The sequence below is a fragment of the Mchenga conophoros genome, linkage group LG18 (assembly GCF_057382185.1).
Source record: "Mchenga conophoros isolate Kocher_MC1m ecotype Shallow Benthic linkage group LG18, M_conophoros_male_GT1.1, whole genome shotgun sequence".
NCBI classification, from domain to species: Eukaryota; Metazoa; Chordata; class Actinopteri; order Cichliformes; family Cichlidae; genus Mchenga; species Mchenga conophoros.
This window is the reverse complement of record NC_140543.1, coordinates 14,892,288-14,917,259: the sequence shown is the minus strand read 5'-3', so window position 1 is coordinate 14,917,259 and position 24,972 is coordinate 14,892,288. Positions and strand designations below refer to the sequence as shown.

At 39.6% G+C, this 24,972-nt stretch overlaps 2 protein-coding genes across 3 annotated transcripts; one reads left to right on the top strand and one right to left on the bottom strand.

Annotated features, from left to right (window-relative positions):
• Positions 1-361: 361 nt before the first annotated feature.
• LOC146553425 (uncharacterized) lies at positions 362-12,600 on the bottom strand. Its single transcript, XM_085255045.1, has 4 exons — positions 12,504-12,600; positions 10,889-11,572; positions 8,700-8,859; positions 362-8,298 (listed from the first exon to the last, which is right to left on the bottom strand). Exons 2-4 carry the CDS (start codon positions 11,555-11,557, stop codon positions 2,222-2,224), a joined length of 6,906 nt encoding a protein of 2,301 aa, XP_085111171.1. The 5' UTR covers positions 11,558-11,572; positions 12,504-12,600; the 3' UTR covers positions 362-2,221.
• A 2,682-nt stretch (positions 12,601-15,282) lies between these two features.
• Positions 15,283-24,347, top strand: tcea1 (transcription elongation factor A (SII), 1). Of its 2 annotated transcripts, none has more exons than XM_085255050.1 (10): positions 15,283-15,878; positions 18,561-18,623; positions 18,711-18,816; positions 20,879-20,981; positions 21,329-21,474; positions 21,579-21,635; positions 22,194-22,348; positions 22,606-22,752; positions 22,922-22,993; positions 23,945-24,347. In XM_085255050.1, exons 1-10 carry the CDS (start codon positions 15,804-15,806, stop codon positions 23,951-23,953), a joined length of 933 nt encoding a protein of 310 aa, XP_085111176.1. In that variant the 5' UTR covers positions 15,283-15,803; the 3' UTR covers positions 23,954-24,347. The 2 variants fall into 2 exon arrangements, with proteins under 2 accessions (XP_085111176.1, XP_085111175.1); XM_085255049.1 differs by having other exon boundaries at positions 15,297-15,878; positions 21,326-21,474.
• The last annotated feature ends 625 nt before the right edge of the window (positions 24,348-24,972 follow it).

The window sequence follows — 24,972 nt, the reverse complement described above, 5'->3', positions numbered from 1 at the left end:
TGAAAACGGTCAGGCTCAAGAACTTTGAAAGACCTTCACAATGCCTGTAGAACTATTCACCAAGAACACTTTAAAAGTTAAAAGAAAGTCTGGCTCCATTAGAAGCAACATATAAAAAAATAATGGGTGTTCAAGACTTTTGCACAGTACTGAACATTATCAGTTTTAGCGATACTGCTTGTTTTACTGCTGTTTTTAAGCTGGATCTTTTCTGTCAATGGTAAGCAAAACACATAGAGCAGGCATGTGTGCTCATTTCGCTTCCACTGGATACCTTTGAACCATGGTAACAACAGAGGAATTAAAGTGCAAGGGCTATTTTCCAAATCTCCATAGTGACTGACAAAACCCTTGGAAAGTATCCAGAATGGTCACTTTGTAAAGACCTCTCTCCCCCATTCTCTTTGTCTCTGTATTTCTTTGTCTCACTCTGTGCTTGTGTGTGTGTGTGTATGTGCGTGTCCATGTGTGTGTGATTGCAGGGAAGGGTCAGGCACAGGGACAGGGAGCGGAAACACCCACACACACTAATAGGATTTCCCAGCATTCTCCCTTCACATTAGCATAAAATCATCATGTGTAGTCTGTCAAATATTTAGCATGTAAATGTCGAAATGAATTATCCCTGTTCAAATTACCACCTGCAGCCGTCTGGTCAGACTTGTTTCAAGGATAAGATCCCTCTGGTCACGCATATTACAAGCTAGCCTGTCAATGACGATCACATCAAGTGTCACTTGCATATGCCTGACTGCATCAGGGGGCCATTGCTGACACCGAGTGACAGCTGCAGATGACTCGCACTCTCCTCTGCACCTTCACCTGCCCGAGGATGAGTGAGACTCAAATAGTGTACACGGACTAAAACACAGACTTAAAACAACAACCAGTAGATAACAATTTTGTATCCAAAATCAGTCTATTAAAGTACATCTTTTAATAGTTTAGAGGATAAACGGAGTAATGTAAGCCTACGGCTCGTTCAAAATTTACATGTTTCACTTAGTTGTAACCAAAGTCAAATACCACCAGAGCCCAGAGATGCTTCTAGGCACTCAACACAAATAGGATTATTTTCACTATTTTATAACTCAACCCTGAAAGTATTTTGAGGAGACAGGGATGAGTGTATATTTTTTGAGCTGCCTTTTTTAACCCCTACTTATAACTGGGCTACATTAGTCAATTTTCTATTTGAGAGAATAACATCCCACAGGCGTTTGTCACCTAAATCTTTTTAAAAATCAAGCTGACAAACTCATGGACTGACTCACTGATGTGATGATTGATTGACTGACTGGGTGATTGATTAGACGATGGATAGAGTGGTAGACAGGCTAATAAAACCACCAAAAATAATCTCTTCTGTTTCCAAAACTTCTCCACTGTGGACGTGTGAACATGTAAACACAGGCTTTAAACACAGGTACACCTTTAATAGAGATAGCAATGTAAGTTAAATATTGACTGTACATACAACATTTCAACTCACACCCAAAGTGTGGGTGTTAAAAGAAGGCACATAAAAAAAAAAGTAAAAACTCAGAAATGAAAATGTTCACTTTTCTATCATTGGTTATCCTGATGACCACTTTAACACATCCTGATATGTTGATAAAATAAGAAAGCATTCAATTATTACAGAACCAAAGCAACAGTATCAGTTTTGTGTTCACCCAATCAGTTTCACTCCTTTGTACTCTATTTTTGGCCTCAACCAAACCCTAAAGTAAAAAGCCAGTACTACAGTAGTCCAATTCACAAGTAGTATATATCCTGCTGATTAAATGAGCCTGGGTAAGAAACCTATAACTTATAGATTTTTTGCAAGTAAATCAGTTCTTTAATCTAAAAAGATCAAACAGCTATTAGAAACAAATGTTCTGGACAAACCCAAACCAGCAGTAAAATAATACAAGCAATGAAATCTGCTTTCTATTACAGATGACCTTTTTTTTTATTTCCCGTATGATGTTCAAGAGATTTGAGGGAGAAGAAAAATAGGTCTTATTTGTTTACATTCTTCTATCCTATCAAACACTACCTGATATTCAGCACCAAAAAATATCGTAAATTTAGACTTTTTTTCTGTATTCAAATGCAAATAAGAGGCACAACTCTCATGGTTCATAATTATTTACAGATAAAACAACAAATTTTTCAAGTTGCATGACATTAAACAACAAACACAGTCGATACTAGCAGCTGATTCTGTTAAATATCATAGTATGGGGCAGTATTGGCCACATCTCAAATGCAGATTGTCCATTGAGTCTTGTGCTTGTAGTACATGGCTTACGCCACCAGATGTCCTACTTGGCTGTGTCACAACCGCTGACTCGCCCTCGGGATGAACTTTTCTGTCTGGGATTCTGAACTCCACTGACGCAAAGGAAGACTGACTGCCATTTTTATTTGCCCAGGTTTTTGATGTGTCAATAGTAGGTGACACCCTGACACCCCTGCCTCGAGCACTGCTTTTAATACTTGAAGCATCTAAAAAGGGGTCCGAGTCGCTACCATGTGGCAGGTTGTAGTAGATGCACTTTGGAGTCGGAGGCTTCGCCATCTCCTCGAGTTCTGATGAGGATATGGCTGCAAGGGGACTGTGCTGAGTTTTGAAATGGGGCGGGGAATCGTCGCTAGTGTTCTCCTGACCTGTGTCTACGGATGTGCTGTCCAAATTGCTGTACATTCCCAGCGAGACTGGAGGAGATTTTCTTATGAGATGGTTCTCCTTTAGGAGCCATCTGCCTTGATCAATCAAAACCCCATCCGCTGAGTTTTGTGAGACAAAAGAAATGCACTGTGCAGCCTGTGTGGTGGCTTCACGATCTGCTTTTAATGAGCTTGCTGCACTGAAGTAAGAAAGATCCTCCCTTGAGGCTTTAGTACCTGAGTCACTGGAACTAGGAAAGGTTCCTGAGTTACTTGCAACAGACAACTTTGAGCTAGCTAGTTCCAGACTTGTCCTCTCAGCTTGGACAGCTGAATGTGTATAGACTGGAGAAGGTTTCTCTGAAGCCTCTCCTCCACTCTCTGACATAATATCTACAGACTCCTGAGTTCTATAGCTGCCGCTCTCTGATGTTTCTGGTCTGTAATCAGATAAATCAGAGGTGCTCGGGCTTGGCAGGCATTTTAAGCCGTATGAACTGTCTTTTCTGCTTTTCAGAAGAACACTTTGCTTGGTTTTTACAACCTGAGCATTATCAGGCTCTATCCTAATGTTCCCATCCTTGTCATATATGAATACAAGCGAAGAAGACCGGAGGGCATAGTTCACAAAGTCGAGTAATTCCTGGGATATTTCCCCTGGATGAGATAAACTGCCACTTCTTTCTGTAAGCATCTCTCCTCCTTCATCTGTTTCAGTAACCGTGTCTGTTCCGTTACCTTTGGCATCAGCACACTGACCTTCAGAGGAGTATTTGCTTGGGGATTCAGTGCCTTGTTTTTTTTCCTGGTCTAATTTCTCTTGTGGCTCCTTCTCTTCATCATCCTCCCTCTCCTCTTCATCTCCAGTTTGACCTGCTGTCAGATTTTCATCCCTCTCTAACTCTTCTCCACATTCTCTCTCTTCTGCTGATTCTTCCTCCTGACTACTTTCTGTTTGCTCCGGCTCTCTCCTGTCTTCAGCCTCATCATACTTTTCATCTTCTGTGTCCATGTCCCTTCCTCCGTCTACCTCTTCCTCGTCTGTTGTTGTCCTTGCTCTCTCTTCCTCTGTATTTTTAACCACAGAATCTCCACTACCTTCCTCCTCATGTTCTTCATCTTGTTCTCTCTCTTCTTCTACCTCCTCCTCTTCATTGTTTCCCTCACTAACCTCTTCTATTTGCTGTGTTTCCTTTTCATCCTCAACTTCTAGCTCATTTCTATCTTCATTAAATTCTTCCATTTCCTTGTCATCATCTGCATTTTCACTAACACTTTCCTCTGCATCTGTTGCAGTAACTCCATTTATTTCTGCTTCCACCTCCTCTTCCTCATCTGCCTCAATACCATCCCCAATTTTCTTTTCCTCATCGTCAGATACGTCAGTACTTTCCAGTAGTTCCTGCTCTACATCACCTGTAACAAGATGTAACTCTTCATTTTCTTCCTCCTCCTGCTCTAATTCTACAGTTACATTTTCTACTCCACCCCCTTTATTTGTGTCTTCCACATTGTCACTTTCATCTTCTTTCTCCTCCTTATGCCTCTCCTCATTTTCCCCTCCATCACTGCTTTTTTCCTCACCTTCCTCGCAAACCTTCTCATTTATCTTCTCTTCCTCCTCTGTCTCCCCAGCACCCTCTCTCTCATCTGTTTCTTCAGCACTATACTGAGTTGGGTCCTCATTCATAAAATCTTCATCTGTCTCATCAGCCTCTTCTTCCTCTCCTTCTCCTAATTCATCCCCCAGCTCTCTTTCATCCAGTGTCATCTCTTCCTCCTCTTCATCTGCCCCTGCTCCTTTCTTGTCAAGAGATTGCTCATCACTCACTTCCTCTGATTCTGATTGCTCTGGCTTTTCTTCTCCATCTTCCCCTCTTCCCCTATTTTCTTTTTCAGTCCCTTCACTATCGGCCTCTGTGTCTGTTCTATCTCTATATTGCTGGTTCACCTCATCTACTTCCTCTGTTGTTTCCTCTTCATCTGTCCCTTGCTCTTCTTCATCCACCCCTGCTTCTTCCTTATCAACAGACCCCTCTCCGCTGTCTTCGTCTGATTGCTCTGGCTCTTCTTCTCTGTCTTCCTCCCTTTCTCCATCTTCCTTTTCAGTCCCTTCACTTTCATCTTCTGTATCTCCACCCCCCTTAATCTTCACCTCCCTTTTCTCCTCTAGTTGTTCCTGTTCTCTACTTTCTTCTTCTTTTTTCACCTCCTCTCCATCTGTCTCTTGCTCTTCTTCATCCACCCCTGCTTCCTCCTTATCAACAGACCCCTCTCCACTGTCTTCGTCTGATTCTGATTGCTCTGGCTCTTCTTCTCTGTCTTCCTCCCTTTCTCCATCTTCCTTTTCAGTCCCTTCACTTTCATCCTCTGTATCTCCATCCCCCTTAATCTTCACCTCTCTTTTCTCCTCTAGTTGTTCCTCTTTTCTACTTTCTTCTTCTTTTGTCTCCTCCTCTTCATATGCCCCTCCCTCTTCTTTATCAATAGATTCTTCACTACTTACTTCCCCTGATTTTGCTTCTTGCTCCTCTTCTTCCTCTTCCTTTCTTTCCCAATCTTCCTTTTCAGTCGTGTAACAATCAGCTTCTGTCTCTTTTGTATCTTCATCTTCCCTCATCTTTACCTCTTTTTCCTCCTCTAATTGTTCCTCTTTGCCACTTTCTTCTTCTTTTGTCTCATTTTCTTTGTCTTTTAATAACTCTTCTTTTTCTGTCTGTGATTCTTGGGTTTCACTAGGCTGCTCTGACTTGCTTATTATTTGTCCCTGTTGGGTATAAACTGCATCAGGAGTGTCTTCAGTTACACATCGACTATCAGACTCAAGTGATTGTTTTGTTTCATCGTTACAGTCCTGGACAAATTGCTCTAAATCTTCCTCTGAGTCTGACTGGTTTCGATCAGTCTCTACACACTGGCTCTCTTCCACAGGGTAAAAAGTTCTGATTGTCGAAGCGATCTGTTCCCTGAGGTCTTGCGGCATGCTCAGCTCCTCCATCAGCTCATCAATGCCCGAATGCTGTTCCTCAAATGCATCGCCGCCTTCAGAGACGACATCGAGCGCAAACTCCGTTTCTGACACTTTGGGAGAAAGGGGTTCACTTTCAAGCCTTTCCCTCAGAATCTGGAAATCCTTCCAGCTCTGTCTTAAACGAGAAGATGCTCTGCTTTGCAAATCAGTCAGACTTGCTCTCTGCTCTTCCTCGTCCTCGATGGCCGAAATCTTCTGCAGGGACTCCATCATTAGCATCGCCTCTGACTTGGTTCTTGATATTTTATCCTCTCGTGGTGTGGAGTCTATGAGGTGATCTCTCAGAGTCATCACTGACAAGAATGACACAAAGGCTTTACACGACGAGCCAAACACTGAGGCTACTTGTGTCGGGAAATCGGGAAGGCTGTTAGATTTTTCAAGGTTGGATGCCACGTTGGTGTCAGAGGCTCTTCTGATGCACTGAATGGATGAACAGAGTTGTTGCAGGGCAGGCTTTATCTTTGCTTTGGGACTCAAAAAGTTAGATGATGAAGATGTTTCGTCGCCAGCTGGACAGACGGCCTCTGCAGATTTGTGTGGCCTCAGTCTGTTCTCCTGATGTTCAAGGTCAGCTCTGACATTTGGCATAGAAACACTTAAACCTTGTACTGTTGTTAGTTCTTGGTGGCTAAGAGGAACTGATAGACAAGATGATGATCCCTTTATAACATCATTGGAGGATGGGTTATTTTCATCAAAATTAGTATGGCATTCATTTTTTTCATCTGATTCAGAATCTCCGCCTATCTGAAATATAACCTTTGTTCGAGATTGTGTTTCCTCTGTGATCACCTCCTCTGGATATGGCACTTGGTCTGGGGTGACTTTCTCCAACCAGTTCTCAACATATTGGTGGATCTCGGAGGGTGAAGGATCGAGAGAAGGCATCGAAACAAGCGGTTTTGTTGGTGATATTCCGCTTTCAGGCATGGATTTTGGCTTGCTAGTTGTCTTTTTAGTAAGAGATTTGTTGGGTTGCAAAATGTCTGACATGTTCTTTTTCATTTGAGGCCTTCCAGTTGGAGTATTTACATTGTGGCCAATATCGCTAGCAGCTTCTTTGCTTGTGTTTTGTCTCTGTGGTGCTGTTCTAACTAATGAGGCTGAGCTCTTTGTTGGTGTTTTTTCACCTTTATTGGATTTCTTAGATTGGAGACTTTCTGCTTTCTTTTCTGCTCCTTTACTCTTTTGACCACTTCTAGCACTTTCAGAAGAATTCACACTCCTTTTCCCCACACTGACCTTACTGCTTAGCTTGTCAGCAGATGAATGCTTGCTATCTTTTGAGGGGCTGATTAGGCTTTCCTTCGGTTTTTTATCCGTGTTACTTGTTGAAGTTGAACTCTTCTGGCTCCTGGCAGACGTAGTCATCTTTTTCTTCGTCGTGCTTTTTGGAGTGTTGTCTAGTTTTACTCTCTCTAGAATTTGAAGGTTTCTCTTGGTTTCGTTTTCACTCGGTGAAGACAGATTGTTTGTATTCTCATGTGTCAGAGATACTGGCTCTGATGACAGTGATAGCATCTCCTCTTTCTGCCTTTGCAGTGAGTCAGCAGTGGGTGGCTGCCAGCTACAATCTATATCACAATCATTACTCGATGAATGAGGCCCTGAGTCAGTCGACTGTTTACTTTGTGGTGCCAGAGGGGAGCCATGTAAAGGAACGCCATCTACACTATATTCCTGATTCGCCAAATAGTTGTCATAGCAGCCTTGGGTCTCATAAATATGCATCACAGTCTCTCTAAACTCCATCCCATTATTCTGTATCTGAAGGACCTCAGCAACTCCTGATGACCTGATGGAGGAGGGGGTGCATTTGTTGCTCATTCCTGCGGATGCTGTTTTGCGAGGTTTTGGGATGGGTCTATTGCTGCTGCTGCTGCTGTGTTTGACAAGGCAGTATCCCTCCGTTGTTTCGCCATCGGCTGTCCTTTCCACATAGGAATAATGTCCCAGCATGCTCTCTTGCACCCCTGACTCTGTGACCCTCTTCACACTCTCAATAGACGCCTTTTTATTAACATGTCGAGGACCAGGTGTGGGAGTGCGTTTGACACTTTTTTTCGCCTTTCTCGTAGCTGTTGAAGTGTATCCTTCACATGTTCGCTCATCATTAAAGCCGACGCCTCCAGCTGCGGAGGGAAAGTTCTCCTCTTTCGTTTCTTCCTCGCTGATACTAGAGGAGTCTTTGGGAATGACATTGTTCGAGTCAGGGGAGCGGTTGCCTGACTCAGAAATTGAGGCACAAGCTGCCCTCTTGCTAAGGCTGGTGCGGCTGAGTGTGGTTGTCCAGTGGAGCATCTCCTCCTCCTTAATGGTCAGACGAACTTTCATCTCCACAGTCATGCTGCCATCTTGATTCACGCGGAAAGACTTTTCAATGTCATCATCGTGAGGTACGATGCAGGTTTGATTCACGTTATCTTCCCTGCCAGTTCCGGACATCTCCATAGATGTGTGATGCTGATTGGCTTCTGCTTCAAGTACTCCATTGTGGGGATGCAGGTGGCCATTTTGAGACTTGTTTATCTGGTTCACAATATATCGCTCTGATGACACGGAGAAGTTCCTTGATCCTCGTCCGCTCGAGAAAGACTTTTTATTCTCTGCTTTCAGAGATGTTTGGAGAAGAGATGGGACAAAAAAGAAAGAAAAAAGATCTTGGGTCACGTAAAGATTTTGCAGTAGTGCTTCAAAGAATAGAATAGCAGAAATTATAATAAGCATGCTTATGTGCTTCACTCTCATATCTTTCTTTTGAAAATTAATCCGGACACCCACAAAAAATCTACCATTTTTATTTTATACCATTGTTTTGGTATGAAAGTAAACAAGATACAACGTGAGATTACTCTGTGCTTTTTTAAGAGATTTGACACTTCAAGGAAAAGATTGTATAGATTCAAACTTGCGTACAGAGAGTGTATGAGAGAGGTATGAGAGTAACTGAATAGAATAACAAAACATAACATATTTCCTTTTCCCCGTGGCGTAAACTAACACTTACGTGCTCTAGGTTGTAACATTGATGGTTCAGCAGTTTCCAGGAACATGGCCTGTGCCATCTGGCCTGTTCTGTGAAAACTATAGTTTGCTAATCTGAAAGGCTCGTTGCCTGCTGCCACAACAACTCCAGAGCACAAGATGATAGCAGCAAGACCATCAACCTAAAAGAGGAGAAATGAGATTGACATTCAACATGGGAAACCGCAGATTTTCTTCATCTTATGAATGCATCACTTACTCTATATGTGACTATTCTAAATTATGCACTTCTGAGCTTTTTTTTTGAATAACACAATTTTAGTCTGTAATTTATATCCCTTAAAAACTGCCGAAAATTAGATTCTTTTATTTTTGCGTCATTCCTTCTCAAATCAACACTGGTCTTCTGTTTGATCGTCTCAGATTTGCATATTTTACACACATTTTATGGTACAAAGGTTAAACATATAGAACGAGTCCTGTACAATTTTAGCTTTAATCTCCTAGGACCTGGCGTCCACATATATGGACATCATATTTTGGATTATTTAGACCAAAATACTCAATTTTGCTCTACAAGGGCCTGATATCCACCTACAAGGACATTATACTGCTACTGTTCTATTGAAATTTTAAACGAATATCCTCATATGTGGCTCTCATTTTTCTTAGAAACACAAATCAGGTTTAAAAAAAAAATCTGGTAATTCTTTGTTTATACATTCATCGGGTCCCAATATGCCCAAATATGAAAGAGAAATTAAAATGCATGCCGTGGAAAAGTTCGGGTCTTAGGAGGTTAAATATAATTTTTTTAAAAGCGAACCATCAACCTATTTTCATGCCATCAGAGGCGATGTTTGAACACAAATATCTCAAAGATCATTAAAAATAAAAGCCTAAAATTTTCACTCTTTTTTTCTTACCATCAAAATGAATCAGGATTTGTAACAGATACATCAAAATAATCTCTAATGACACACAGTGGTGTGTATATTTTTCATTTTCAAAACCTGAGTAACTCAATTTAAATATTTCTTGGCAAATAATCCTTTAATTAAAAAAACAAAACAAAAAAAAAACATTTAAACTAAAAGACTTTATCCTCATCATCTCAAAGGTACTGAGAGAATTAATTTGGTACATTAAATGTCTATGGAATAATCGGATGTTTGAGTATCTACGATTGCGTGACAACTGAGAAGACTCCACTGATCAGCTGATCGCCTGACCTTGTGTCGTGGTTTAAAAGTCTGGCAGAAGCCCAAGTTGCTTCGTCAAACACAAGCACAAGAGTAAAAAGTCAACCTTAAACATGTAATTAGACTGAAAAAATGTGGATAACCACTTTGTAGATTTGTTTATATCTGTCTGTCTGTAGCTTTTTTTTTTTCCATCCTTGTTTTGTGCCAGGCAGACACACCTTTGCTTAATATAGATTGAGGTGTCTTTGGAAAGAAAGTAATATACTTACTGCTATACATAGAAAGTATAATAAGTGGAAAACACAGGTCTCACACAGCAGGGAGCCAATTTAAAATTCACAAAAACATTGCTCCTTTTAAACCCACATAGACAATGAAAAATGCATTTCCAAGTTCTAAGCCTATGTGCTTGTGTTATTTTTGGCTGTTATAGTTAAATATTCGAACCATCAAATTCTATCTCCTTTCTCTTCTCGTAAAACTTTCTTTTAGAAATCACCTACAATCCTGAGGCAATTGCACAAATTTATTTTCACTGATTGCAGAGTGAGATTAAAATGAAATGTAACTGCGCTACATTTACTTAAAAGAAAAACACCCTACATTTGTCGGTATCTATCTGAGAACAATACTAGTAGGTGCATAGCTCGATCTGTTTCTATCCAAACACACACCTTTAGACACATTTTTTTCCTCGCTGAGCTCCTGATCTAACAATGTGGGTGAGGAAGGTGTGGGTGGAGGGAGACACCTCTGTGGCTCCAGTAGAATGAACTGTGCTCTGTAAAACTCATGAGTAATCCAGTATTTCAGATATTTAAATCCCTCCATCCCTTTTGTTCAGAAACTAGCAAAAACATCTGGTTTGTAAAGGATAAAGACTGAAAACGTGGACAAATAGCAACATGTAACATGTAACACTGATGACATAAAGATTTATTTTGGAAATTTTACCCATTTCACAGGACTAGTGATGATTCCTATTTTCAGTTTATCGAGAACTTACTCTTCTGCCATCTGTAGAGTAGAGTTTCAGCACTGGGAACTGCAGGATCTGCGATAGGTAATCCAGCAACGCATCAAATGTTGGAGCTGTTCTTCTCTGCAAAACAATTGTGCGTTTAACACTTGGATCCCTGTTCTTGATGACCATAAGCCTCTTTGGTGTCCGTACTGCCACCCTTTCAGTGACCTTTGCTGGCCTGATGGCTTCATTCTTGCTGCCAAACTGACCAAATCTGAGTCCTTGACGCCGCCGCCGTCGCCCTGCACTGAGCGGTCTGGTAGTATTCCAAGGTACCTGCCGCCGGTTCACTTCATCCAGATTTATTGGCTTCACACGTTTCTGGTCAGAGCACACATAAGCACCTCCATCATGTAAGTCATCTAATGCCTTAACAAGGTGAGTCCCCCGGGGTGTGGTGATAGTCCTCACTCCAAATGCCAGGGGCACTTTCTTGGAAAGAACATCCAGTAGAGCATCAAAGGTCTTAAAGGTGCGGGTATTGATGACCATTCGATGCCCTCCAAACTGATAGTCACCGCTTTTGTAGAAACATACTCTTTTAGAAGCTGAAGGGTCAGACGAGAGCTGCAGGGGTCGGGAGGGTAAGGTCTGCCCACTCCCAGAGGACAGTTCCTGGGTAGGGGGTTCCTGGATAGGTGTAGTGCTCATACTGTCTGGAGGGAACTGAAAAGAGAACAGAGAGGCCATTTCAGTGTAGTCAAAGTCGCTTTTATCCTTTTTTTTCTCTAATTTGATGAAAACAAGATATATAAAAGTTGCTTATAATATAGACAATAAGAGAAATAATACAATAGTAATAGGGAAACTGCACTTTTGGCTTAGTGCAAAGGACATTAGCTGTTTATGTGAAATATAATGAAAAAATAAAATAAATGAATATCAAACTACCACAAACCATTTTCTTTAGAATTTTCTCAGTGTGTAGGTTTTAGGATGCATTTAAGTTGTCGTGAGTGAAACTAAACTGACTGCAAATGTACATAAAGAGGGCTGCAGAATATAATCATTTTTCCTGAGCAAATTCTGTAATCCATTACAGAGAAAACCTTTCAACTTTAATGTAAGGCGAACAAAGTAATAGAAACACCTCTGGTTATACTGCAACAGAGTTCAGTGTCATAAACTACATGCTAAAACTCCACAAATACAGGATTTAATACAGGACAGTTAGACTGAATTACATTTAGCTAAGTGTACCCAATAAACTGGCAACTTTATTTAGATTATATTAATATGATAATACAATATAAACATTTGTATATTATAAGTCAATATAAACACTATCTAAAATTTAAAAAAAGACACATTGAAAGAGCACCATTTGTACTTCAGAGCCTTTGTTGCTCTCATCAATAGAAGATACATATATTAGTGTACAGTAAAGATCGCATGGAAATGATGATGAATAATGTCTTGTAACTTATAACTTATAAACAGTAAACAAACAACAGTGTGATCAGCAAGTCAAAGTGAACGTAAACACAGGCCCTTCACACCCCACCCATACACTAGATCAGACAACCCACTTGAAACACATTAAAATGACTGACTGGATAAGCAAACATGCCGATAGATGAAACAAACAAAATCTTACCGGATAGTTCCCATTTTATCCTAATAATAACAGCTAAAACAACAGAAAGCGTGTATCTGTTGCTCCTCCGAGCGCTGGTCAAAGCCTCTCAGCAGCGTTCGAGGGCTATTTTAGGACGTGCAACATCATGGCCAATTTGCCTAATCTTTGCTCACACTTAATCAGCACATAAGGCAGCAAAAACGCGAAAATACGTAGAGAGTGTACCACAGAGGACTAGAAGAGAATGCTTTTATTTGTAAGGAAGTAAATAAATGATTATGTTATTGTATTAGAGAAAGTGTGGGATATACATGTATATATTTATCGAATAGCTTATTTTGTATTATTTCCAGTAGGAAATCTCCATTTACAATACAGAAATGATCTTATTGGCCATATTTACCGGCGATAAGGTTTTCTCAGCCTTATTGGCCATAAATACCTCATCTCTCCTTTTCCTTATTTGCACTTAAAGACAAAGTAATAAATATTGGGTGACTCAGAGAAGGGTCTAGTAAGTACCAGAATAAGAAATAAATGAAGAAGATGGTGGGAAATGAAAGTATTCCTGATTTCCAGTTTAAATGATATTAGTGAGTGTTTGCCTCTTCCAACAGATACCACAGGTGGCTTGGACTATTTCTAATTTGCAAGCAGTCTGTCTAATCAGATTTGAGAGGTCTTCGCCTAATAGGGATTAGGTTAAAGATTTTGCGCGCTGCTGACAGCGTGAGGTAGAATAAAGTCTTTAGAGAGCACTTTTACCTCACAGCAGGTATTGAAAATCCACCATCAGGACACATGATGCATCAGTATTTAGAGTTCATGCAGTTTGTGCAGCGGGGCTTTAGTAAATAAACAAGAAAGTGGGGAAATCTGTAGCATTGTATCTACACTTGGATGTTGTGGATTTTGAATTTTGGCCGTTGGGAGAGAAGCTAATGTTCGAGCACATGCATCAGGAGTCGAGAGCTGTGTCACTGTACTACAGTTCCCATACGGTATGCCAATTCCTAATTGGCCCCGACTGAATAAAAGGCATTCATATCTCCTGCTAACGTGTACCATCCTAGAAGATGGAGACAGTGGTGGTGAAGAAAGGACATGTGTAAGTCGTCAGGATTAATCCATTACATTTTTTGTGTAAATAAATGTAAATAAGTACAATTATTTTTCATTACCTCATTTCTCTTGCAAACTACATGGCTTTTAGCACTAATTTTAGCATTTAACCTCTCTTTGCTATATACTCTACATTGTATGTACTGTAGCTACCAGTGTATTGCACTTTCTCTGTTAAATTATTCAGAGTGTTTGCAGTGTTTGCCTAACCTTCAGTCATTAGGTGGTAATGTCACATGCTGGTCTCTTTGGATTACAAAGATCCAAATTAGCAAGTCAGTCGTGTCACTGTGTAAGATCAACAGTCTGCCATCACCGTGGCCTGGATTGTGGTCCTCAAAGGTTACAAGTTTGAACTACACAACAGTCGTGCCTTCTTCAAAAGCCCAAGTCCATCTAATAATTCCTTCAGAAAAACAGGGGCTCTTTCATGGGCTTTTAATTACACTCAGTAATACATTATTCACCACTGCTTGGGGCAAATCTAATAGATATTGTATATTTTAACCGCTTGGCAAGATGGCAGCATCTGTGTTTTCACATGAACTTAAGCTCCCAAACCACAGCTTACAATGAAGCCATGACACCACCACTCTGCATGTCCACTTAGTCCAGCAAACTGTGACATTGTTTTAACCCTCTGCAGTGGTGACAGATGTGGCCAAAGGTCTTCATAATGCCTGTCTATCTGTCACATTCTCCTGTAAATTATTTATTTCAGTCCTTTCCTAACTTTTAAATAAAATATTCCTCATATTGTATCCTATCCCTTGAAGGAATCTGTACAAACACATACTTGCACTTAAGGATGAACAAGCTGGATCTTTCTGATTTTTTGTCTGCTTTTTTTTTTTTATGCCAAATTCACCTGGTTTCACACATATGTCTAATAGGATAACATCATTACATTTTATATCCAAAAGGTCAGATGCCAACTTTCTTTTCTGATCTATTAGAATGAGCTTTGTTGACCAAATATGAACACATGCAATGAGTCAGTAAACTTACACACTGGTAAAGCAGGGCAATGAAACTCAAAAATATGAAGTCTAGTTAAAAATATAGCCTAGGCGGGTTCCACAATAGCTTTGCAATAGATTAGCAACATGTCCAGGGTGTACCTTGCCTCCTGCACAATGGCAGCTGTCTTGTGTAACTTTAGTTTTTTAGCTTGAACTGAGTTTCTGATGCCAGTAATATACAGTAATATATATGTCAGTTACTTATTATTATTATTATTATTATTATTATTATTATTATTATTATTATTATTATTATTATTGAAAAAAAACTATTTAACTAACTAAAATAAAAAAGAATGGAAAATTGAAAACACTTAAAACTAATTGAAATTAGTTTGTACATTTGGAAAACTAGCTAATAATAATAATATTAATAATAACAATAATAATAATATAGAGAAATATAAGAGGTTTTAGTATTTGTTAGTTTGGTAAAAAGAAAATGTTACTAGATCTTGCCTAGTGACGTATTGATGGACTAAAACTAACCCTGAAACTATTTTAAACTGAACTAAAACTATAAACATTTTTACACAATAAAAACTAAACTGAAACGAGCAAACCTGCTCTGGAAACTGAAAGAAGTGAACTGCGTCAAAAACAATACATCGAAACAAACAGAAAACAAACAAAAAACAAAACTAGAACTAACTAGAAAATACAAAGCGATTACAACTTATGAATTGTGTAAGTTCTGGACAGTAACCTGTTGTGTGAGTGACTGTTTTTGTGAAAACATAAAGCCGGAGTGTTTAGGCTGTTGGTCAAGTTGGATTGTCTCCGATTGTGAACCTAGATCCGGATGGCACTTTGGCGCTATCTAACGACAGGTCGCCATGCTGATTTAAAAAAAAATCCAGGCTTTGTACGAAGATAAAATTGGCAGATGTTATGAAATATAGTTTTATCTCGGTATTCGGAAAGTCTCCTCTTTGATTAAATTGTCTAGGTGATAGCTGTTCTGGGATATCAGGCTTCCAGAAGGTTGCATGTCGATTGAGTTCCCTTGAGCTCATCGTGCATCTACTAGTCAGGTCTGCTGCGGTCGGTGTGCGGTCCCGGTCCGCCGACTAGCTGTCACTGCCGCTGCTTTCTGTTCAGTGGCGTGGTCTTTGTGGCAAATTTAGTTTCTGGCTTGGTTCTAATTCATTTGGACTTTACCAGCTCGGTCACCATGGGCAAAAAGGAAGAAGAGGAGGTCATCAGAATTGCGAAGAAGATCGATAAAATGGCGCAGAAGAAAAACGGGGTAAGATGTGTGTGAGGGAATGAATGCCGATCTGACTGATGGTGTAGCTAACATGAGCGCTAACTGGAAAATCCAGTCAGGATCGGGCTCAACGTGTGCTAAATAACCCCAAAGTTGTCAACAAAAATTCTGCACTGTTGTGTTGTTCCGCTGACGATGGTTTTCCGGTCCTTGCCCTCAGCAATTAGCTCCAAAGCTAACCTACCTGTTGTTATGACTAATGGGTTAGCCGCTAATAAGCTCCCCTGCGAGTCTGTTTATGTGAATGGCAGGTTTCTATGTTGCTAGGACTTAGCCACGTAGCATCCTACTAACCGCTGTCAGCTTTATGGCCTCGCAAGGCAATAATACAATTCTAGATCTGGTCACTTTTAGCTAATTTAATGACTGAATATCAAATCGTTAAAGAAATTAGAGTGATATTGTTCTGTTATCCTTCGGGTTAGGTTTCATTTTCGGGCTTGTTTGGGGGAGGTTTCTTAGTAGCTAATTGGCTAACTGTTAGCTACCAAGCTGCCGCTCCTGTAGTCCAAGCATCATTGCATAAACATAAACAAAGCTGCAGCTAATGATTATCCGTTAATCTGCTGATTATTTCCTCGATTAATAAACGGAACCTTAAAGTGTAAAAGATAATGTAATCAAAAGACTGTAACAGTCCAACATACAATCTAGAATCCCCCAAAAAATGAAAGTCGGGAGATTGGAAGAGATTACCATCATAGTGTAAGGAAAGAGTTAGCTTCATAGTTTCAAGTCAATTGTGAAATGGTACTCCGCACAGAGCTTATCAATAGGAGCCTAAACGTCAGATAATATAGACAGAATACGTGTTCGATGCCCAGCGTACATGATCACTGAAAATACCTTAAAATGACCCTATCCTGAAGTATAATTACACTAATCCAACGGCACATGAAAATAGTATGATTTCTCTTGTGCTTAATTAAAATTTAGAGGGGTGGTCTATTATTAAAAATGCTTACTATACAGAGTTTCTCCTCAAGAGCTGTTTTTCTTGTGTGTTGTGTGTGCGAAAGGAAGTGTATATTGGGATAAGCTCATATAGTCTGTCAGTGAGTTTAAATACTACATTTTATGTTAAACGAGAATTTGAAAAAATGTGAGATTCAGTAAACTTCAGAAGTTTATACCCCTAAAAAAGGTTTTGAGCTTGGACCAATTTGTAGCTTGTATAACTTTCTTTTGTAAAGTCTGTAATTTCTCAAAATAAGTAGGATAACATCAAATAAAATTAAAATGTCTTTGACAAATAACCCAACACAATTACATGATTTTGTTAATAGCAATTTGTCATTATGACTCCTAAAATTTAGAGTGTGAAACCTCCAAAATTTTGTAAAAGCTTACCCCATTCATAACCCTACTGTTTTCTGGATACACGCATGTTCTACATATTTTTGGTTTCTGTTTGAGTAAAATACCATAAAATTCGTTTTTCCACTATTTAACAATAACATATCTCATTTGTTATGCAAAGAAAATAGATTTCCATTAAGATTATTATTATTATTATTACTATTATTATTATTATGATTATTCTGTTTTTTCCCAGTTCACTGACAAAGCAATTGTACATTTTTCTATCTGCTTAATATAAGTACTTCAGGCTTAAATCCAAAATATGACCCCCCCCCCCCCCCCCCCCCCCCCCTTCACTTTGCTTTTGTTTGTTTAAATGGTAAATGGACAGTGTTCCTCTGGTGTTACTATTATTAATACTATTATTAGTAATAATAATAAAGGCAATCTGTTGCACATGCTTCAATGAGATTACTCTAGCAGAGCTGGAGATCTAGCTACAGTCTTCGTTTAGCAGATGTCCTGCCCTGTCTCTTGCCTACCACATTTAACACATTTAATTTCAAAGAGACATGAGGGGTAGTGCCCAAAGTCTGACCTGCACAGGCCAATCTGCTCAGTGTCTTCCTCAGTCAAACCAGTTACCACAATTGCTGCAGAAGCACCAAAATAATGTTGACTGAATAATTAACTTTGCACTGCAGTTAGTCATATAGGTGGATACGTTTTTCATTAATGTAACTTACATTTTAAATGGTATCAGAATAATTTAGCCAATGGGGCACAGTGGCTTTACTCGGCAGACCTGGACCTCCGATGATGTGACCCAAAAGATAAACACTGGTCACAATAACCTGGATGTGTCATCTTACTTTTTAAAAGCAGACGAGGCTGAAAGGCCAGTATCAGTTGTTCAGACTGTTGCTGCTCAGCTTCCATATCTAAGGATTCCTAAATTACGTATAATCTGGAGTAGATTGAATCCAAAGAAGCTGCCAGTTTGAACAACATTTGTCTTTTAACTAGTCTTTTATTTAAAAGTGGCCAAAAGGTGTTAACAAATTTTTGCTCTTGGTGTTTGTGCCAGATGTGCAAATGTATCAGCGGTAACATGTGTATAGATCCTGCCATATTACTGAGACAGTGCAGAGTGTTGAATGAGCTGCCATTAGCACAAGCTTCCATAACATAGCAGGATGTTCGAAGCACCACATTTTCCTTTTTTGTTTTACTATGTTTTCTTGTGGCTAAACACAGCTCTGGTCTTACTCATGTTGATGATAGAGCTGACTAATCAGTTTAGAGAAAACAAAAAGTGTGTTATGGTCTAAATGATCATCCCTCCGCTTTATTCTGCAGGCTGGAGCTTTGGATCTCTTGAAGGAGCTGCGCAGTATCCCCATGACTCTGGAGCTACTGCAGGTATCATTGCTCATATGTTCTCTGGCTCTGTCCTGGACACAGGCAGCGCCGAAACCCAGATGCTCTGACACCATGTCTTTTCCACAGTCTACCAGAATCGGGATGTCCGTTAATGCCATCCGTAAACAAAGCACAGATGAGGAGGTTACATCTCTTGCAAAATCCTTGATCAAGTCATGGAAGAAGCTTTTGGGTAATTATTATTTTTGTCTTCTATAATGTACTTGGAGATATCTTTTGCATGTCTAAAGCTGTTAGGCATGCTTGTATCAACGCCTATCGATCTTCATGAAATCGAGCCAATTTTGAATTCCCCCCCCCCCCCCTTTTTTTTTTTTTTACTGTAACACATTGCACTCTGCCGGGTACACCAGCTGTCAAAAATGTCCTCTTGTTCTTTTTATAAATTGCTGACACCAATTCTCAACCCACGGAGTTGTGAGTAAGTGAGCTGTTCAGCAGCACAAACAAATGAACAGCAGCCAGCAGTTTGAGTGAAGATTTGAGTAAAGACAAGCATCAGCCAGAGAAGATTAGAGAGAAGAGATGTTTTTATTGAGGTGTAAAATAGACATAATACTTATAATTTTTCTAAATGCCTAAAGAGTTAGTGGTTTGTAAAGTGAAATCAATACCGCAGCAGGGGATTGAATGTGTCTTTTCTTTTATAATTGGATCTATACCTAAATCTGGATTTCTCTTTGAGTTTCACTGTTTTTTGTTTATTATCCGTTTAGAATGTCATAATGATTATTGATACATAGGCCACTCATTTCCCAGCCTTATGTTTACGCTTTAAGGGAAATTACAATGTAATATTAATTTTGTTTAATCTGGCTTGATTCCTCCATTCTTATTGCATACCTTTGCCCTTGCTCACCTTAAGGCCCTTTCCCATTGGATGCGGCACGCACAGTGCTGTGCTCTGAAACCCATTCATTTCCGGCTGCGAAAATCAAGGCGCGCCAGTACTTGTGCATGCCATGGTCATCTTCATCTGCAGCGCACTGTGATGTTTCTGTTGGTTGTGCGAACGACCAGTAGAAACGAAGCCTACTGCTGCGCCAGTTCAACCACATGACGCAACCACACAAATTTTGGATTCTTTGCTCTAGTTAGCGGTAATTGCAGCCCATGCTGCGTCCGATGTGAAAGGCTCCTTATGTTTTATGGCTGGCTGCATTTGTGGTCAAGGGCATGAATGTGATGGTAATTTTGGGCTTTTAGTAATTTCTTTGAACTTTTCTTTTTCTTATTTCTTTTTAATGAGAAAAATCAAAAACAAAAAAATTGGGTGTAAAAGTTTGAATTTATTTTGGATTTTCTTTCATCCACATAGGGTAAAAACACATCGGGTCAAATACAGCCTCAAATATATACATACACTCAAATCTTTTAAAACATGCTGAAGCTTCTGCAATGTCTTTTTAATTTGACAAGGCCTATAGTGATCATGATTGATTGCACGCTCATAACTACAACTGGTAGTGTGTCTTTGCCAGCATAAAAATGATTTGTTTTACAGGACTCATCAGACTCTGCAATACTCAAAACTAACTCCAAGGAATTCAGTGAAGATCTAAGAAGGAGATTTGTAGATTTATTCAGCTGGGAAGGTCTCCTCTAAACAACAACAGGTTCTAAAATTATCAGTTCAAATAAGAACCACCAAGCCTCAAGCCTGCCTTGGAAACTGCTGGAAACACCAGTGTGTTCACTCGACAGTGAAGCAAGTTTTAGAGAAGTTCTCACCATCTCAGTCCACTGAGAAGGTGAGAACAAAGAAAGAAGCAACTGCTCCGAACTTGAAACAACACGAGCTCAACTGAAATTTGCAGCTGCCCACATCGACAAACCAAATACCTTGTCGAAAATGATGAGGTATGAATGGAGGAGTAAAGGTGAGGCTTTTAAGCCTAAGAACACTGTCAAGCAACATCGTGGGAGTGGCATTATGCTCTGGGGCATAATGCTACAGTTGCTGTCAGTGCTACTGGTACGTTGCACAAAGTTGATGGCATAATTATGAAGCAGAGCTGCCTCCAAAATTTGCAACTTTACCCCAAATCAACAACTTTATGGTTGAAACTTGGACACAGTTGGGTGTTCCATCAGGACAGTGAACCCAAAAACACATCATAACTGGTTTTGGGATGGATAAAGCAGGCTAACATTAAGCTTCTGGAATGGCCTTCCCTTCACCTCTCACTTCCTTGATTCTGATGCCTTCTTAATTCTTCTCACTCATTCTCCAGATGAGCCAGGAGCTGGAGAGAAAGCTTCAGAGGAGAAGAGGAAAGAACAATCAACGCCTGTCGTCTCTCCTTCACAAGGAAGCCCAGAGGCAAAAGAAGAAAGGTAATAAGGAAAACTTTTTTTTCCTCATGCACGCTTTTAGCAATGCTCTCCATTTTAGTGTACACCTGGAATACATCTTTCATACTTAGGAGTTGGAGAAGATATAAACCAAGCCTCAGCTAAGCTAGTGTACTCATAGTTCAAGCCTTGAGCCTGGATAAATGGGAGAGTTGCCTCAGGAAGGGCATCTGGTGTAAAGTCAGCATCACATCAGACATTCAGATCCATCCACTGTGATGAGTCCTTGGGAAACAAGTTAGCAGCTGAAAGCACCTACTATATCTTCTGCTTCTAAGTGTGTTTTGCTTCAGAACTGATTATGACACTTCTTATTGCTCCCATAGCAGCTCCAGCAGCAATTCCAGCAGCAAGAGTGAACCCAGTGAAGTTGCTCCCAACACATTAATCAACACCTTTCCTCGTGCCCCGAGTACCTCTGACTCCATCAGGCTTAAGTGTAGAGAGATGATAGCAAGCGCTCTGCAGACTGGAGGTAATCTGAAACGTTAATATCACAAACTTTCCAAAGCACTTATCTGTAATTGTGTTTTCTTACTCTTTGTTTTTGTCCACTGCCTGATACTTTTTCCTTTACAGATGATTATATCGCTATTGGTGCTGATTGTGACGAACTTGGAGCACAGATTGAAGAATATATCCTTTACATTATAATAATGTATACTTTATTGATCCCCGTGGGGAAATTACTAATCAGGTGTCCGGGGAACACTGTGTAGGGACAGTACCTTGCTCAGGGGTACCTCAGGGTAGCTGTTCGGTGGATTTGAACCCCCAACCTTCCGATTATGGGGTGACCACGCTACCTACTGAGCTATCTCTGCCCTCTGATTGAACTCTTTAGAGGCAGAGTTTTGTTATTTCATAATGTTCTGGATATAGCTACTGTCTTCTCAGTGTCTGTTGTGTATTTTGGTGCTGGTGATATAAATGAGCACATTGTGCCTTTCATCTTTTGAATCACTTGTTTTGTCTGAACACTAGCACCCTTTAATTATAGCGTGTTACACAAATAAAGAGACACTGGAGAACCTAAAACAAAGAACGGTAGGCATGCTTGATAAATGACTACATTAACCACTCTAATAATCGACTAGAAGCATCAGCACTAAGCCACCTGAAAGGCCGGGGATTTCTTTTTGTTGTTATTATATAAATTCATTGGTGAAGTTGAATTCTTTGACCTGCAATTACGCATCTTCCAAGAGTTTAAGAACACAGACATGAAATATAAGAACCGCGTGAGGAGCCGAATCTCAAATCTGAAGGATATGAAGAACCCGAATTTAAGGAGGACCGTGCTGTGCGGGAGCGTAACCCCTGAGCGGATGGCTAAGATGACCGCAGAGGTGTGTGAGCTGTTGATGGCACAATCTCAAGAGACAAACAGTGCCCTTAGTAATTGTCACTAATTATATATTTCGCTCTCTCACGATAGCAGATTTAGTTTACTTAAACACTTATTGGCACTTCTTTCTTTCTTTCTTTCTTTCTTTCTTTCTTTCTTTCTTTCTTTCTTTCTTTCTTTCTTTCTTTCTTTCTTTCTTTCTTTCTTTCTTTCTTTCTTTCTTTCTTTCTTTCTTTCTTATTTTTTCCACCGCTGTAGGAAATGGCCAGTGATGAGCTGAAGGAAATGAGGAAGAATTTGACCAAAGAGGCTGTCAGGGACCACCAGATGGCCACCACTGGGGGCACTCAGACTGATCTGTTCACCTGCGGCAAATGCAAGGGAAAGAGCTGCACCTACACACAGGTATGGATATGCAGGCTGCCTATAGAGGTCTTTGTGGAGGTTGTAGTTATTTAATTTGTTCAGACAATGTGAAATCTGATAAAGCCATGTATATTGGTATTGATAGAGCATACGCTGATTTAGTAGTCTATGATTTTAAGTGACTTTCTTTTTCCGTTTTCTTTCCCAGGTTCAAACTCGTAGTGCTGATGAGCCAATGACCACGTTTGTCTTCTGCAATGAATGTGGAAATAGATGGAAGGTATGTGCCCTAATGCAGGTTTTGTTGAGTCAGTCTTGGAATGCATTAGCCTGTAGACTTCCATCATCCATCAGACTTAAACTTCAGCGATAGAAGTTTAGATAGTGCACTAAGCTCGTTTACAGCAGAGATGTACCAGTTGTGGAACCAGTCAAATGGTTAAAGATACAGTTTGGCAGATGCGTAATGCTGATGTCAATATTTTGTTTGTTTTGTTCCATCTTTTGGGTGACGGAAACAGAGTAGCTGTCTTTTGGTGTTAAATTAGCAAAACATTTATTTTCAAATTTACACTTTTAAGCCTCAGTCCTGCTTATGTTATTAATGTAATACAGGTTTGGGGTATACTAGTAATTAAGTCTTCCCAAGTTCTTGGTCTCAAATTATATTGATATTTTTCCTTTAAAAGAAAGGAGATGAAAGATATTTTATTATGTTAGCCAGTTCGAAATGATTAAAGAAAGCATTTATCTGTTTGTCAGGAAAAACGGCTAATTGATGCCACATTCAGGCTCATGTTGATTAAAATCTAAAAGGGCCTGTTTGTAGAGGTCAGACTCTCAGCCGACCATCCATGGGAGTAGATTTTCCATGACTGCAGGGTCTGCAAAGACCGCACTTGCTCGACGTGTATGTTAATTGAATGTGTGATAGTGACTAAATACACAGTGCACACATATCTGGTGTGTGAAGCTGTTGTTGCTTTTATTGCAATTTGTTGCTCTAAAGGTATGCGTATGGTGCCCTCTGCTCTGTTTATTTATTTATTTTTTAATTTATTTTTTAAATAAACAAATGCCATGGCCAAGAAGAAGACTCATGACTCTGCCTTCTATCTACTTGGTTGTAACTTGAAGATCAGTGTTGCAACAACAAAAAATCCTATCCCATGACTTTTTTGATTTTTTTTTATTTGATCATTTTTATTATAATAAATTTTTTTTGTTCTAGTTCTGCTGAATCTGCGGCATCATCCACGGCACTCCTACAAGTAGCAAAATTCCTGGACCAGATTCTGTCTATCTGCAACAGATTGGAGCTTTCTATTCTGTGGTACATGGTACACAACATGCCATACAAAGATGCCACTGCGGTTATTGTTTAAGTAAATATCTTGTTAATAGATTGAGCTCATTGTTGGTTCCCTCAACTCCTTCCCCTAAAAATTATTTTACTAGCGTTATTAGTTGTTTCTCACCGTCAGATATATGCGATGGATCTTATCATGCTCTTTTATCTGCATTTTTTATATGTAGTTTTAACACTTTGGACAATGTTGTTTTGCTTCCCCCTCACAACATTGCATTGTTTTATTTAATTTCCCAATAAAGTGTAATCCATTTGATTAAAAAGAGCTGCTTTTCATTAGCTGTCTTTTATGATGGGTTTTCAGTCTCTTCTGGTTATTTAAATCTTTAAAATTATACTAAGCAGGTCGGATCTGAGAGAACAGACATCTTCTGTGTGTGTGTGTGTGTGTGTGTGTGTTACAGAGTATACATTTGTAATTGATGGAATATTCATCACATCAAAGCGAATGCTGATGTATGCATATTAATCCATCCAGGGACAGGATAATATCGTTGGCTGGAGAAGGGAAGATGCACCAATTGTTTTCGGCTTCCTCCAGGATTTTTTTTTTTTTTTTTTAAATAGCCAGGTGCAACCACTTTATGTTGATGGGCTGTTCTGCTGCTTCACCACCACATAAAGTGAACAGTAATACAAGATTAAGATTTTTTTATTCACTGAAAAGGGCTAAAACTGAGGAAGGCCTGGTGGTAGACATTACACTTCTCTATATGTTTTATCTCACGTTCTTATTTATTTTTTAATTGAACCTTTGACGAAACAACTTTTTTTTTTTTTTATATTATACTGTCTGAAGATGCGGCTCAAGACCTTTGCACAGTACTGTGAAAGAGTATGAACTTTTCAAAGTTTATAAAGCATTTCAAAATAGTACACAAGTAACTGCA